At 28.5% G+C, this 18,346-nt stretch overlaps 1 protein-coding gene across 2 annotated transcripts; it reads left to right on the top strand.

The window, feature by feature from the left end:
• The first annotated feature begins 1,313 nt into the window (after positions 1–1,313).
• LOC113847810 lies at positions 1,314–4,175 on the top strand. 2 transcript variants are annotated; one of them, XM_027477100.1, is made up of 5 exons: positions 1,314–1,461; positions 1,984–2,068; positions 2,764–2,877; positions 3,077–3,178; positions 3,898–4,175. In XM_027477100.1, the coding sequence occupies exons 1-5, from the start codon at positions 1,364–1,366 to the stop codon at positions 3,940–3,942; spliced, it is 444 nt and encodes a 147-aa protein (XP_027332901.1). In that variant the 5' UTR covers positions 1,314–1,363; the 3' UTR covers positions 3,943–4,175. The 2 variants fall into 2 exon arrangements, with proteins under 2 accessions (XP_027332901.1, XP_027332900.1); XM_027477099.1 differs by having other exon boundaries at positions 3,077–4,175.
• The last annotated feature ends 14,171 nt before the right edge of the window (positions 4,176–18,346 follow it).

The raw sequence follows: 18,346 nt of genomic DNA, 5'->3' as shown, positions 1-18,346 counted from the left end.
CAACAAGAAATTATACTTATTATATAATACTCAAGTGTGGGTGTAAAAAGATACAAGAATGTGTGTATGATATAATTAACAGTAAATAAAACATAATATTCATGCATAAATCTTAATATTTTGACTATAAGTGAAAATGAGAATTACATAGGTTAGAGTTCTTTTTTCTTCTTTGTTTTTTATTGTAAAATGAATTAAAAGACATAATTACAATGTTAAAGACAATAAAATATTTCTATTAGTATATAAACAGTATATAAAAGAAGACAAAACATCCTTGAGACTTTGTTTAAAAGATAATTTTAGGAATAAAAGAGACTAAAAATGAGAGTTATATGATAATTAGTTTTTTTGTAAATATTTAAACAAAAGAGAAAGATTTTATAACTTTCTTAATTTTATATTTTTAGACTTTGTTTAAGAATTAAAAAAAATGTCTTTTTATCTCAAAAATCACAAACAAAGATTGTTATTAAATCAATTTTTTATTTTCTTATTTTCTTAAAAAAAACTAACTATTAAATAAAGCTTTAAGTTTTTTGAATTTAAAATATTTTGTATTAATCTCGTTACTTTTCCTTTTTTATTTCTTTCTCTTTCTCTTTCTTTTTTCCTTTCATTTCTTATCTATCAAACTCCTAAAACAAAACTCAAGTAATAATTATATTCCTCTTTCAAATAAAATATTTAACAATCACATTCTAATCATACAAAATTGACTAAATTAAACCTATTTTCTAATTATTACTATTATCATTTTTTAATATTTAATATAGTTTCATATATTAATTATATTTTATTTATTAATTAAAATTTAATTATACCTTAAAATTTTATTATAACATTAAATATAAATATTATATTAAAATAAAAACTTTAATTTTGTTTAGTAAACAATAATAACAACAAGTATTAAATAACATATAAAATTTTAATAAATAAGATATCAAGTGGTAGTTATTTCAAGGAAAAATTTAAAAAATTAAGAATTTAATAATATTGATAAAAAAATTATTTTAAATTTATACAAAATAATTAAAATGTATTTATTTAAAAAATTATAAACAGTACTTAAATAATAACTATTTATTATTATTTTAAATACCACACCATAATAAGATGATAAAGTATTAGTTACCTTTTATTTGTGTAAAATATTTATAAACAAAATTTATTATATATATGAAATTCATTTTAAATAAGATACTATAAAAATATTTATGTATTAAATTTAATATATAATATTTCATTTAATGTTTAAAACAAATACTCCATATTTTAAAACGGGTATATTAATTAATATGGGAAGAGGCAAGAGGAAGCGAATCGGGAAAAAGATAAAGAGGACTCTTTTCAGTGGACAATGGCCTCAACCATTCTTCCACCGTCCAACGCTCACCTTCTCTGCTTTAACACTCATCACCGCTCTCTCTCTCTTTCTCTCTCTCCAACTATCATCAAGTAAGTTCATTCACCAAAATTGATACATCTTTTTCGACCCTTTAATCTCGTTTACCTGCTTTTCCTTTTTCTCTAACAACACCACCTCCCTCTTCTTCTCCTTTATATAAATAGCTGAATTTGACACTCAAATTGAAGCTCTGAATTTGTAATTTATGCGGGTAATTCGTTGATTCGTGTTCTGGCAACTGGGAACAAGTGTTTTACTCGCTTCTAATTGTTGATGGATGGTTATTTCGTTAAACAAAACCTTGCTCTATCCATGATTTTCAAGGCTAGTAGATTCTGAAAATATTCGCCTAACCCAATCAAAAGTGTTTGGAATTAAAATCTGCCAATTCTTAAATGTAGCACAAAAGGGTTTGCACAAAAGGATTAGTAATATTGCAACTTGCCTTAGTAATATTGCATTGATGTGATGTGGATAAAAACTCAAGCTTGAAGAAAATGTGCTCAACAGAGCTGCAGGGTAAGAACCTCGTTTTGTTATGCTATTTAATGAGATTATCCTCCTTGTTTTAGGTGGGGATGGAGAAGAGAGCAAGATGCAAGCATAGTTGCCAATAGAACCCGAGGTCAAGCATTTCTTGTCCTGGCAAATCCCAATGTATGCATAGAGCGAAGACTTCCTAGTTTCCTAGTGTCTTGTTCATTGTTGGTTGAAAAGAACTAATAAAACTATTGAGACGAGATGTTTCTTTTTTAACTTATGAATTTATATCATATTGTCCGAAACTTTCAAGTTATAGGTGTGATCTCCTCAAATGGTTATCCACTTGTGTTGCTTTTATGCATTTCGTACATATTCTAGTTTCTATGTTTCTATCTCATGTGAAAATATCCGACTTGCTGATAATGTGTCTTATTGTTGTCGTATAAGAACCATATTGATTACCAATTGCATGTATATAATTGAAACCTGGCTTTGTTGCTGCCTTCTGGCTTTCTATCAGAAAATAAGGGATGCTATCTTCGTGTGAAAAAATATTCTTGTTTCTTGAAATTAATCCTTTATCTAAATTAGTGACTACGTTAAGGTTTTATGTATTTCATATATTCTTTTGGTTCTTTTCTTATGCAATAAATTAACTATTATAATTTACAGCCTTTTCTTGGTAAAACCTTGTTTTTTTTGGCGTATTTAACTAAAAGGTTAACGAAAATGTGTTTCCACCTTTTTCCTGTGTAACATATACCATTTTTGCTCCTTTGATGTAAAACTGTCACCTCCCTTTTGACATTTCCTTTTTATATGTTTATTGAGGTCTACATCATCTATAATTTATATCAGTAATTATACAGGTATCTTCAGGAAAGGAAGGTTCAAATAAAGATGTGGTCATGGTTGATCCTGTGGAAGCCAAGCGTTTGGCTGCCAAACAAATGGAAAGAATTAAAGCAAAAGAGAAAATCAAGGTGAAAGCAGTCTTATGTTTGAATTTGAATCACATTTTTAGGGGTACCCTCATTTATTATAGAAATATAAAAGAAGTTCAAAAGTCATTTTCCCTCCCCTTAATTATCAGTTAGGACAGGAGGAAACTGAGTAGTAAACTATTGAAAACCTGTTCCCCAATTCACTAAAATTTTGGCCAACTTGATGTTGTGATTGTAGAAAAGACGCCAAATTGAGGCTATTAATGGAGCATGGGCAATGATTGGTCTCACGGCAGGCCTCGTTATTGAAGGCCAAACTGGAAAAAGTATTCTTACTCAGGTGAAATTTGGAAATGTTCCTTTCTACATGTGCTTGTGTCATAACTATGAGCTTAGATAAACAACACATGGAGACGTGAGGACATTATTGAATGCATACACCAAATGGAAAGGATAAGGCTTCTCTAAGGTTTGTCTCTAATGTAAGCAAGTAAGGGTGTATCCATTCCATATTCAATTTAAGTGCATTATGATGGTTGGATATATTCTTACTTGCTCACTTCGGAGGAGCTTTTTCCAAAGGACATAACCTAGAAAATTTTTCTTGTATCCTTGTTATCAACTTCTCAAATCAAACAATGATGTGGATATTTTCCTACATTTAATAGTCTTCATTAAAAATATGCTTTGGAATTTTAAAATATCCACATGTCAGTGTTTGATTTCCAAAGTTGATAGTGAGGCTATAAGAAACTTGACTTATGTTTTATCCCTTTTCCAACGAGATATCTGATGTTTGAATTACTTTTATCGGTTTTTCTAATGTATGTAGAAAGGTACATTATAAGAACCTATGGATAATAAATTTTTATTGAAAATATAAGATATTACGAAATTAATGCATTGGCAACATTAAATACAATTTTCAATAGAAAGTTACTATTTATAGTTTCTTATTGTGTACCCTTGAGTAAGTTTAAAAAATCATACTTTTATTACTTTCATTTGGCTGAACATTTCCTGTTTGCTGTTTAATGTATAAACAATTTTTCCTTTCAGCTGCAAGACTACTTTGGTGCAATTATTAGCTTTTTTGTGCGGTAGACTTCTTCCAAGATGTGCATGTATACATATTAATAAATTCAGATTCTTTCTCACATTCTTTGTAATTATATCTGTTGAAAGTACACCGATCAGGTTTTTTCTTCACAGACTGAGCCTTACTATTTTCACTACTCAATTTTCGTTGTTTCTGATAATGCAAAATATGTAACAAGATTTTACAAAAGAATTGAGCTGCTAGTCAATTAATGTTGTTTGGTAAGGATGTTTGTCTATTCTGATTGTTTTATCCTGGTTTGCTAGCTTTATTGTGGAATTCTTAACACATTTTCCCCTTACTCTGAGTACTTGTTCAGTTCACTAGATGGTTGCTAGTCTTAGTGATACCACGGTCTCAACTCTAATGTCTGGTCTCAAAACTAGTTAAAAGAAAACGTTAGGTGTTTCCACTTTTAATTATGTCAGTTGGGGGGCCCATTGCTAGCAAAATTGCTTTTGGGTTTATATAAGAAACTGAGTAAAATAGAGATATTGGGATCAATCCTCTATTCCTACTTCACAAAAGTCTGTAGAATGGTGCGTGTGATGTTTTGAATTGTCAATTTTGAAGCCAGGAATTGTAAGGGATATATTCTTGTATGCTATATGATTGTGAAGGAAGGTTATCAATCTATGTATACTAAAGGATTTCTGTTGAACGAGGATATGACTTGCCTAACTATATATTCTAGGAGAACCATACTATGCTTTACTTTAGCATTGCCGAGTTTTTTCGACCTTTAATAATTAATAACATGCATTAAAAAATGCTGTTCTTTGAACAAGCGTGAACGAGGATTTTCGAATAAATTCAGTTACAGATCCGTGCTATTCTAAGAAAGGCAATAAAATATTATATTTGAAAATATTGGGATGTAGAAAAAGTTATTTATCCCATTCAAATGATGAATTGTGGACAGTGAGGGAAAAAGAGAGAATGATGGAGGAATACATGGTTATGATTAAGTTTTGTGAAATTTGTTGGAGGAAATTCTGTCCAAAAGCAGCACCACTTTTTTCTTGGGTCAATAAGTGTATTCTTTCCTAAGCGGGTATCCTATGCCCCGAAATTTAGGAAAATATATATGAACATTGGACCAAGGTTGACGGATTTGTGGACCCAAAAAAAGAACACATTTCAAAACTAATCTATTTTTGGTCATCACAAAACCAAAATTAAAAAATTGTATGCATTTCCAAACTAATCTCCTTTTTTTTTTTTTTTTTGTCAACATCTCAAAATTAATCTGAACCATTTACGTTTAACAAGCCCACAGGTAACATGACAAAAAAAATATCACCAGTAGATCCAACCGAAATAACTGATGAATTTTGTTGCAATAATATTTGTTTGTGAGAGATTTTTAGGGAAACGTGAAGAAGCTTATCTTACATTGTATTGTATCTTTGAGCGCCTCACATGAACTAGTGGAAGATAAATGTGAGTATTATAATTCATCACATCGAGGAATGATTAGTATTTCCTAAAATTAAATTATCCAAAACTATAGGTTTGCTTTTAACAGGATCCAGTGATAACTTTTTTCACATGAACTAGTTTTGTTTTGTTTTTTTTGTCAACAACATCAACTAGCTTTCAAATGACTGATTTTAACAGGATATCTTTAAAATTTGTCATTATCACAATTTAGTCTCTGCAAGCTATTGATATTGTAGAGGTTGATTACTAAAAAAAAAACTCTTCAATAATGTATTTTTTATTTCTAAATCATCCCACCATAAACTCTAAAATTAACTTAGTTTTCAAGAAGTTTTCTAGTTAGCGCAGATACTGCCGATTAACGTAACACATGATTAAGCTTGCTTTGTAAGTTGGAACTGATAAATATTTCATATATATTATAATTATTTTTTTGTCTACATATTGTGATAAACTTTTCCCTTTTTGGTTCATCATATTTTGATAAACTTTACGCTTAAGAAATTGGGCCCCGATAAATATTCCGACGCCCAATGGACCTACATATCCAATTTTCAACCAGTTCGTTACAACTCAGAGAAGCCCATTCAGTTCTGGTTTTTCTAGATCAAAGAGAGAAGAGATACTAGACTACTAGGCTGTTGGCATGTAAATAAGAAAGAATAATTTTACGTAATAGGAATGAGTTATATTAAAATTTCTTAGTTATTGATTATTAAATATTCGTACAATTTCATAGCAAAAATTTACACCAACAGCGCTGCTTTTAAACAAGAAATCACGGCGAATTCAAGATTTGATTCCTTGGTGTTTGTTTTTTTCCAAAGCTCAAAAGATTTCCTCCACTAAGATCAATGATTTAATTTCACATTTTAGACATAGTAGGGTCCCTTTCAGACAAAAATCCGCGTCTTAGATAAGGATGTAATGTCATCATAATAATCTGAACACCGTATGTGTATCATCGCAGTCGGAAATAACGAGGAAAAGGTCCACACATGCTATAGAAAGTTGCTTGTTTTGCCCTACAAAGTTAGCCACAATAAACACGGATTTTTAAGTTCTGAAGCTCCCACCCAAAAATTATAAAAAAATGTTCTGATGCGACACCATTCCGTTGCTCTTTTACGAAATTAAGCTATATATGTATTCGTCAAAGGAACAAAACGAATAACAAAGAATTAAAAAAGTAAAACACAGTAACAAAATGATATGATAAAAATAACCAACCGCAGTCTCAATCTACAAGGTAAGGTGGGCTGCTTTATAAATTAACTACATTTCCTGTCCGTACATATTTATAAAATTTTTATTTTTTATTTTTTTATTATTGAATGTTTAGAATATATTGATAGTAATATTAAATCATTTTTTATTTATATTATACTATATTTTAACAAATAGAATGCTATATATTGCTTATAAAAGAAATAGTGAAATATTTATTCAGTATTTAAAAAATTTATTTAATGCCAATTTAAGTATTACAATTTTATGATATTAAATAAATTCCTCAAATGAAATTAAATTGATTATTTTACTGAGTTATAAATTCAAGTCAAAAAATAATTTATATATTTTAATATTTTAAGTTTTTAGAAGAAAAAATTAATACATAATGTAAATCTTTGAATAACTAAAAAAGTATTATATTAAAGTTTAATCAATTTATCTATATCTTTTTTTTTTTCATACTATGGTAATCAATATATGTGTATATATGTATAGATAAAAACATATTAATAAAATAAATTATTTTTACCTACCCTCCCAAATGAATGATTTAGAATGTGTTATATCAATAGCTTCTTTTATGCCTTTAATCAAATTTTGTATCATGTTGTATAGTGTGTTTCTTTTGAGTGGAAGATTTTTTAATGCTGGTCTTGACGTGTATTTAAAGATACACAACAAAAAATTTCATAAATAATATTTTTATTAAAAATGATAATATTTAGTGTTATTAATACATTGAATTATGTGATATTTTTATAAAAATTTATCATACATAAATTTGTAATATCTAATACTGGACAGATGTTTAAAAAATGATTTATATTATATATAATGAAAAATTGTTCTTAGAAAGCATATAAAGTTGTATCTTAATTACGAGATTAATTTTCATTGATCAGATGAAAGTAGTAATAAATAAAACCGTAACGTGTTCTAAGATGTTGACTTGCCGTGTTAAAGGTGTAGAAGAGAAGATATCCCAAAACATAACAACTAGCATTAAATTAAGTTCTAATTGCATTCATGTATTTTCGTTGAAATGGGAACAATTGGAGTCTACCAGCTAATAACAGGAGGAGTTACGTGAAGCATAATGAATATAAATAGAAAGCCCATTACGGGTCGCTTTTCCCATGGGCCCTGCCCGGAGATAATGTTCTACCTATATCTTTATTTGCCCAAACAATGCCACTTGAGTGCTGCATAAAATTAAATTACCACTTTTTGACAAAAAAAATATATACATCTCTTTTTCAGGTTTATAGTGACACCGATCACTTTTCCTACAAATTTTAGGTGCCCAAAGGAGGTGCTCCACATTCCTTCAATAACGATTGGTTCTATTTTTTGAAAAAACTTGTTATTTGCACATTAGTATTATTGAAAATTTACTCTATTAATTATTTTTATTAAAGAATTAAGACAAAGGAGTAAGCTTATAAGAAATTATTTTTATTGATTGTTTTTAAAAGAAAGAGAGGTATGAAGATAATGTGGGAATTATTTTATTAAAATTCAAACTGAGCCTTTAAATAATATTAATTTTCCTTCCATCTGATCAATACTGGGTAGTCTCTGAAATTGTGCATGAAAAATTCAAAATTCCAAAGAAAAAGGCGAAAAGGGTGAAATTGGCTTCTATTTTGTTGAACAAATTTTGCCAATAGTTTGGTATTGGAATTGGATAATCCGATTTTGAATTTCATTGGACTTTGGAAAATAGGAAAAAAATGTATGATGGCGATCAAATGTAGATAATACTTTTCTAAAGTTTGATGATTAAGACATAAATTAGCCGGGATCACATTTGTTAGAAGAGTTTAGACTATTCTCATCGTGCAAACTTAATATCAACAGTGATGGGAACAGAGGAGAGAATTTTGTGAGAGTAGAGATAGATAAAGAATGGTTGAAAAATGACAAAGAAAAACAGCAAGTAAAAAAAAAAAAAAAAAGCGGCAAGGTTGATTGTTGAATCCGAGGGTCAACAAAAGAAGCAGCTTCCTAGGAAAGAGGCATTGCTCGATTAAAACCAACAAGTATAAGGATAGAGATGGACGTAGGGCAGCTTATGTTATGAGCACCCAAAACTTGGAAAAGTAGTTGCAAGAAAAAGACCCGTTCCTCAATCCTTATGGAACCAAAATATGTTATTTTCAGTTTTCAAAACACCGTCCCGTGCAGAACCAACTTCCCCAAAACGTGCCTAATTGCGTCGACAACCAATTTGTTCTTTCTTCCCAGTTTCTACCTTTTCACTTTTCTATTCCCAATATCTACCAAGAAAATTGGTAGCTAGTGCTTCTTCCCCTATCCCATCTCTTACTAAATTTCGGTGGGCTCCGCTCACATTTTGGACCATTTCTTAATTAAATAGATATATATCTAATCTCATTAACAATATTAAATTTAATTAAATTTTGGTTCAGATTAACAATTTCTGGGGACCAATTTTGTGAGCCAAAGTCTCCCCGTCACGTGACCACGCATCTTACATGGAAATATGGTATTGGGTCTTACCATTGACCAAAGTTTTTATTTTGATTTTTGATTCGATGGATTTGGAATGAGTTGTTCTGTTCATTCAATTGCTTGCGCGTGTTCAGGTTCCATTTGGGTGAACAATATTCTAAGTTAGCATTTAGGTGATTTAGGTGCCACCCCATTTGATTTTGGATTGGGAAAGAGCATTCAGAGAGAATAGGGTAGCTTACAATGAGCTGGGTTGGGTGGGGTGGGGAGGGAGGGCTCCACCACCACAGCCACCACCATCCCCTCAACAAATGACCATCTACATATGAACAAGTAACAAAAATAGGCTAACAAAGTTAATCAAAGGACAAGTAGACAATTCATGTACATGTACACATGCACTTGTCTGATATGTGTCTGTAATGTAGTGCAAGCCTTCAAAGATGCTTCAGCAGGACCGACATGAAATGAATTACCTCTCTGCACCTTTAGGTAACAATTAAAGTTTAGTGTTTGGGAGGTGATGTCACCCTGCTAACTAACATTATTATCCTAGTTGAAGCGGGTTTGTTCACAACGTGCCGGCTAGTTAGGAAATGAATTGTTCCATTCAACATTTTCATATTTGTTTTCTTATTCTTTAGTTCAATTTTTTGACTTCCAATTTTATTTGTTTGTGTCAAAGTCGTTGTGAAAAATATTACCATATCAATATCGGAGGTTATTTCTGGTGGTTGAAATTCGAATTTGGGAGGGGGAATGGGTAGAAAAAGTTATGTGTAAGTATATATTTGGTAACGTATAAAAGATTTGAAGTCTAAGCTTCAAACTAAACAGTCAGCATCCACTAAAAGCAATGTTCAATAGCTAGAAAAATTGCATGGAAATTAGCATAAAAAGTGATGAGGAATGGAATTAAGGACTAGGAGAAACTTGTAGTATTGCTCTTCTTGTTTGAACCAATATCGAATATGCTTCCCTTGCGTTTAAGATCTAATTGAACTATGGTTCAAACTTCTTCACGCGGCAATATAACGCACTTCATCTCTAATCTTTTTCTTTTGCTCTTTCTTTTCCTTTTTATCTCATTTTTTAGCATTTTGTTAAAGCAGATAATTCTTTAAAACAATGTAATCAACCAACCTAAAATTTGGTCCTACACAATCTTTTACCCATGGCAAAAGGAACAATTAATTGATATAATATTTTACTGCAAAAATTTCGTCTTTTTTGGATGGACCGAGGCGATATATTTATCGTAGATTAGGCTGCTGGAATTGAAGAAAAGGGTAATGGTTTTTTATAATATTAGAAGGACAAAAACATCACAGCGAAGGGAGATTTTAATTATAAAAAGCAAAGGAAAAGCTACTTAATTGGCCACTAAGAATAAAAAAGAAAAATAAAAACAGACAGATCAACAATGGTGCTTTTCTTCCACGACTGGAAGCACTTTGAAAAATATTTGAGAGTTAATATTAATTTATAATTGTTGTTGAGCAACAAAGACAGTACGAAGAGAGGATAGAATATTAGTTATTAATTCCATGCACTCTATTTGAAATATAATGAAGAGCAGATCATGTTGCGCTTCATCACGCTGCTTATTTTAATTCTTTGTTCAACTTAACGATAACTACAAATGATGAAGGTTGTCAATTTGTGTCTTGTGCTTTTGAAAATGTATAGTCTAGATAAGGCCTATGTAGCATGAAAAAAGGATTTTGTTCATATATCAAAGTCTTTGTCAGTTGCCTTATCTACAAATTTCCAAGCGCATGCTATTTTAATTTTAATTTCTTTTTCTTTTACAAAGACCGAAAAGCTGGCATACAAGGCTGTCCAAGGGGAACACGAAGGCCTAAAAGACAAAAAGGATTAATATAAAGTAGGTCCAAAAACCCCAAGATTAGTTAGTGATAATATTCTTGAGTATAAAACCACAAGAAAAGAGAGAGAGCGCTGGAGAGAATGCCTTATACTTTGAATATTCCAGTCTTCCTAATATTCAAAAAGGGGTCTCAATTATCTATGCATACAATTAATTAAACCCGGAATTTGTTAGTACAGATCGTGAACTTTTCTGCTTAAGTGGAAAGAGACCTTCATTGGCTGGCCTACTCAACGTGGTGGAATTTTTTATTTGCCCACATTGAAAATTAAAGTTGGCAGGCGATCATGTTTGAAACCAATATGTTTGGTGGGCTATAAAGAACGCTGATTGGGGGAAAAAAATAACACTGCCCATTGACAAATAGGATTAGTTAGCTGCATCCATGTCAAAACACTCTTATTTTTTCCCTCTCATATTTTTATCACCATGTTCTCAAAGACGTGTTTTCGTTATGTTTCGTGTATCGGGTAATTAATTAACTGTTTTAAGTAAGGCTAAGTTGTTTTCCTTTTCTCCTCATCTTGTTAGGGAATAGGAAAAAATATCTTAAGACTTGGACCATCTTTCGTAAACTGAACGTTCAGCCAATTGATTTTGTATTTTTGCTTAAGCAAAAATATAAATTCTAGACTGTTAAATAAAAGAGAATCTATGTCCCAAAATCCCCGTTATCAATGGTTTAAATTGAATTCCTACAGGTTTAGTTGTAAAAGTAAACAAATAATTTCTCTTCCTTTTTTTCCTTCTTTTTAGTAAACATTCAATGTAGTCTTTTAAAATATTCCATTTCATTCTTAAAAAATGACTAAGTAATTTCTCATTATTATTTTTATATCACACGCCAATTTCTTCGTTATTGAAGTTTCCTTTAATTAAACAGAAATATTTGTATCATACGCTAATTAATCGAGATAACATGTATCTGCAATTTTTATTGTCAAACGTCATTTTTTAAACTCATTTCCCTTATGAGAAACGACCAAATTTAGCCCAAAAGAAAATACTCAACCCAATCCAAGTCCTAAGAAAGGTGTATTTGTACAGGTAATTTTTTTTTTTTTATTTAAAGTTTCATATTATATATATATATATATATATATATATATAAAGTTATATTACGATATATTGATTGGCATGATTTACTATTATCAAAATATTTTTTTAATACATGTATTTCCATCTTTTTAAAATATTAATACCAAAGCGTATAAATTACTAAACAGTAAATATGTGTCTCTGTATATTATCTACTAACACTTTTATTATTGATTATACATTCAATCAATCACAAAATTATCTTAAAAATAATTGTTGATTTATATATTGAGAAATATATAATAGTTATAAAAATATCGTATAAATTAACGGTTGATTTTATAAAATATAATATTAACAAAAATTTATTAAAAATATTACTTTACTAGGTAAAACTCTTATTAAATGAAATATGACAGCGTGGCAAAATAATAACTTGTATATACTAATAAATAAAAATAATATATTTAAATAAAAAAAATATAAAATGAGAGAGCTTCTTATTTTTATTTAAATAATTATAAAGTTTTTTCTATGTTGATTTATGTAAGTCAATGTTATGTTATACTGTCATTCCACAAGGAACAATTTTTAGATGAAATATGAGGTAAGAGACTTAATTTTAACGATAAAATATTATAAAGTCAAAATGTGAATAATTAGAACAAAAAAATATATCTAAAAACAACGTATGAAAACTAAAAATGTTACTAAAATTTCTTTCTTATAATTAAGCAGTGTCCTTGTTTTTTTCTCAATTGTTCTTTATATGTAAACATGTAATATTTGTATTTTAATTTTTTTTTATTGTTTCAATTCCATCCTTTAATGTTTTCTATTTTATTTAGGTCATCAAACTCTTAAATATCAATCAAATGATTTGTTTTTTATTAACTACATTTAACTTTATTTGAGTAACGGTTAAATAATAAATTATCAAAATAAAAGAACAGTTTACTAATTTTATTTTGTAAATGTCATTCGAAACGATTTATTTACGGGAGATTGGTATGTGCTTGGTTCTAAAGTTTGACAATCTCTTCTCCTTTAAGGTTTTAATTTCCCCAAGAAACAACTTAATTACGAAGGAAGAACCTGTAAGCCAAATTCAACATTATCACATAATTTCCTTCCTACGCAAAAAAATTTGTAAGACCCAGCAGTAGACTTGGCTGGAGGAGATATTAATATCAACTAGTACTATAAAAACAAAAAGGGCAATGCATGGCAGTGTGCCAATTACAACAAATAAAAGTGAAAAATTATATATATGTTTCTAAACTTAGCTGGTCCACCTAATAGTATTTCATGTATATGTAAGAGTATTACCTGACGAATTAGTTTCATAAATAACTACTTTAGCGTAGATAATCAGATATCATCAGCAAATGGCAATGTGATAAACATAACATTAAATATTATTTATGACATTAGCAGCCACCAACAACCTATATTAGGTTAGAGTAATTTAATGAATCAATCAAGCCGGAGTTCCATACAAAATCCATTCATTCAATTTATAACTTCAATAGCATTAACATTGCATCTAAATTAGCTGTGACCCTCATACTATTTTTAATCAATTAATATATTTTCTGTCATTGAACAAAACAACGAGCTCGTGTTTTTTATGGCTTCGTTGTTAATATGCACATTCCTTTAAAATTATCATATTAAAATAAAAGATCAAATGCTGCATGTCAAAATTAATTAAATCAAAGTAAAGCTTCAAGGATACCATTTATATTTTAATCCACCGCATTCCCATGTAGAATATGATAATGCTGTACTGTGGAAAAAAATTGTTTTATATATCGTTAGATCGAAATTTCTTTGCTCGTAGTTTTGTTAATTGATGCTTTTCTTAATGTTTTAGTGGTATATGAAATTTTATATTATAGACCCGCTAAAGATTAGCAGGTCTAAATCATTTTAATAATAAAATTAGAAGCAAATATTAACCTTCCGTGTACATCATCGCATTAACACAGAAGCTAATGAGATTTGATAATAAAATTAGAAGCAAATATTTCCGTTGCGTCATCACTCGTGTTTTAAAAAACAATACAAAATGAAACGTTCTATTAGAAAATAAAATCTTACTGCAAAATTTTAAATATGAAATACGAAAATGTATGATTAAATTCGTACACGTGAATTATTGTAAGTGGGAATATTCTTGGATTATGATTTTTCTCAAAAATAAAATAAAATAATGATTTTTGTATCTTTTTCTTTGTTTATTTTTCAAAGAAATTTTAATTTTTTAATTAAAAATTAAAATAACATTAATTTATTAAAAAATTATTAGTTAAAGAATAATAAATAATATTTGAATTCCATAATAATTAATATTAAAGTAAAAGTGCAATCATAACACTTTTAAGTAATTTTTATACTTTATTTTTAATCAATATTTTTATCAGTATAGTTTTGAATAATATTTCACGTAAAGGAACAATTTCTAATCACAAATATTTTTCTTTTTACAGTTATATTTTGAATTTTATACTTTATACATTTATTAAAATAATAGATATTATATTAAAACATGAAGAATAATTTATATACATATGGATACTAAATTTATACAAAAAGTAAAAAATATATAATAATAACAATAATAATGAAAAGAACATGAAAGGAGTAAAGCACGCAGAGGGAATTGGTGGGTCCCAACTTCGGAGGCATACAACACAAGATGCCGGCCACGTGAATGGCTAACTTTTAAAAAACTAATAATAATAACTTTGTAGATAAAGTGGGGCCCATGTGAGCCACGTAATAGGTTATGGACCCCACATAGGTGGGGCCCAATCTATCCATATTTCTCTTCAAAGTTCTATGTCTATCTTTTTAATTCGCATCACAGGCGCAGGCGTAGGTCCCGATATTTGTTGGAAAAAGCCTTCCAGGAAGACTGACATGTTCGCTCAGGAAATCATCAACGTAACAGTAATGTCCCTGTTCTGACACGTGTCATACCATATATGTCCCACGTCACCTCATTTAACCCGGTCGGGTCCTCTTCACCCGTCACTGTTCACTTCACCTTCTTCGGATAAGCTTTTGGGCTCCCTCAAGTCAACACATACAAATATACCATTTTTTATTTTTTATATTTTTTCTTTATCTTATCTTTCCTTCTTCTTCTTCCTATTCATTTTATATTCCTTTCTATCTTATGAAATAAATTTTATTGTAGAAATTTGGTGTAGATGCAAGTGTGAATTTAGTAAGATTTTAACATATCTTGGTAGAATCATTTTACAGTACAAGTTCATCTGTACGGTATCTTTGTAGAATGAATTTCTCTTCATACATAATTTTCCCCGTTATTTAATTGTCTCGTTATATCCATACAGGCTAAAGTTTTGGATGAGAAGGAATTTTAATTTTAAAAATAAAGTTAATTATTATAAATATAATTGTTTTTTTTTTCATTTTCTCTTTCCTAAATAAAATATAGTGCGAGTACTGAGTATTTTATATTGAATGACTTTTTTGTAAAATTCTCCATTACAGGCTCAGCATATAAATTATATTTCAAACGGACAAAATAATATACAATTATTTACAGATTTGTTAATGTAATATAGACTTACTAAGGTTTAAGTATTTGTTTCAATATTAAAAAGTATTGATTTATTTTCGTCATTTTAAAAAATATACAATGTTGTATTTCTTTATCCAACTTTTTTTTTAAGAAAAAATTTTATTTTGTCAAATAAAATGTAATTTTACATAATAATTTAATCATTTTAATTATTGCATGTTATCAGATTAAGATGAAAAATAAACGTAGCTTGGATACAAGTTTAAAGTTGAAAATTATACAGAGAATAATTTTTTTTTATATACATGAAACTGCTCGTCATGAAGTTTATGTTACATACCATACAATGAAAGTAATTAAACTTAATTAAATTGTTTCAGTTGGTAACGCTGTTCTTTATTTAATCCTTACATTCTGTTTTTTCGGATAATACTGCACCTTACAGCCAATCCGTATACCATAGTTAACAACTCCAGCAATATACTAGCTGACAAAGGTACCATAACAATAATAATTTTGGACTTTCAGTTGAAAAAGGCATAACCTAATGCTAATTTTTTTAATGAAATATTAAAATAATGAAGTTTTTTTTTTTTTTTTTATCAAGGGTAATTGTAGGTAGATTGGTTTTAATTTTTAAAAAAAGGCCTAAATTAATTAAGAGTGGGTTAATTGTGTATTTTTTTTCTCATGAAAATTTTTAAACTTTTCTTCAACTACTGTTAAAATTGACGAGTTTACATTACATTTTAATAATTATTAAAAAATAATAAATAAAGAGTAATGTGTATTAAAAAATATATTTAAAGATATATTGCCAATATTCTTTTCTGTCTTAAATATATATGATTTTTTTTTCTTCAAATTTCAGATTTAAGACTAACTTACTCTTCCCTTGATAAAGTCATACAAACCTAGACTAGACCTAGTTTTATTAAAGATTGACTGGATATCGTAACCTACTTTATGATAATGTTTTAAATAGAGCAATAAACCAACGTTTCAATAGGTTAATCGGGTTAAGCTAAGAAATAGGGTTTATAACTTTTGGTTATTATGAAAAATACAGATTATGATTATATTAATCATCCTTTTTTTTTCAGTTAAGTAATTAAAAAAAAAACCCAGTCTTTCTTGAAAACAAACCAAATAAATAATGTCTAATGCAAGTTATTATATTACTCATTCATTTAATTTTTTAAAATATAAAAATATAAATTTTAGAGGTTTATTTTAAAAAATTAGTACCCAAAACTTAGTTCAAACCAATTCACGTTAAAATGTTAATTTATATTTTATGTTCTTGGTGCATAGATTAAGGAGTAGAAAAAATTACAATAGAATAAATAGTTTTTAAGATAATATCTGAAAGTAATCTTCATGGTTAAGTGGGTTTGACATTTTAATCTTTAAAATGTTTTAAAAATATTAATTTTTTCTCTATAAAAGATAATTTATTTTAGTTTCATAATTTGCATTATTTTTCCTGCTATTAATATAATTTTCTTAACTGAGACAAGAATAAAAGAAACAAAAAAGTTATACAGTAATTGAAGGGATTTAATCCGTATAATGTGGAAAGTATCCCTTAAAATTAGAATTAAAAAATATTATTATATGAAAGCAACGTGCGTGGTAGAATGGGGAGGAGAGAGTGAGAGTGAACGTGGCATAAAAAGATTAGTGGGAATGGAAGAGGCGTGGGTGCCAAGTCAGCAGTCAAAAGTTGTCCGTGAGGCTAAGACGACACCCACACGCCACGTTCCTTAGGCAGAGAACCACGTGGCCACTTCTAGGAACCCATTTAACCTTCACACATCATTACATTACATATATATAAATAAAAGAAAAAAAGTTGCCAACCAAATCTTGTGCAGGAGAGAGAAACAAAAAAGTGATACCAGGAAGCTTGCGCCATCCGTGTGAACATGGATTGGGATCTTGTTGGCGACCCAGTAATCCCTACTTTTTCTCCATTAAACGTTCCCGTTTTCTCCCACCTGTCCATCAACCGTGATTTCTATCCCCTTTTTCCCTATTCAACCTTATATAACTATATTCTCTAAATATATTCTCAATACTAAACCCAATTAATTATTATTTTCTTTTAAATTACAAACTTGTTCTTATCTATACAATTCATCGCACAAATTTTAACTCACAACTGTCTTTGTTATCGCAATTAAAATATTTACTCGGTAAATCGGTAATCTCATAAACAACGTTATCCTTTTATTCATATTTGTTTCTTTTTCTATTATTAGAATGGAAGCTTTTTATTCTTTTCTGCATTGTCACATATTCTTTCATTATTCGATTTTCCGCAATATTCTGTCCACAGTTATTTTTATAAGAAATATTATTAACATTAATGTACTAAAATCAAATAAAACTAAACGATTATCTGTTAAAATTCAAATATGGTTAATACGAATTACTTCTTCTGTTTGTTTTCATTTGACATTTATTAAATGATTTAAAAAATACTTCCTAGTTTTGTGCTGTACTTTTTATTTATTATACTAAAATTTTTCCGATATAATAATTTTTATATGTTATAAAGTAAGTATTAAACAAAAAGTATGTGTATTTATTATTTTAAAAAATATACAATACATTTAATTTTTTATTTAATAATTTAAAATAAAAATAAATTATTCCTGTACTGATTCATACTTTATTTATTATTTTATATCAAATACATTAATTATTAAAGTTAAAATTATACAAATTAACTATTTATTAATTTTATAAAATAACGATGAAAATAAAT

This window comes from Abrus precatorius, unplaced genomic scaffold (assembly GCF_003935025.1).
Source record: "Abrus precatorius isolate BTA unplaced genomic scaffold, Abrus_2018 Scaffold8, whole genome shotgun sequence".
NCBI lineage: Eukaryota > Viridiplantae > Streptophyta > Magnoliopsida > Fabales > Fabaceae > Abrus > Abrus precatorius.
Note: the sequence above shows the minus strand (reverse complement) of the source record. Positions and strands in the feature narration are given on the sequence as shown.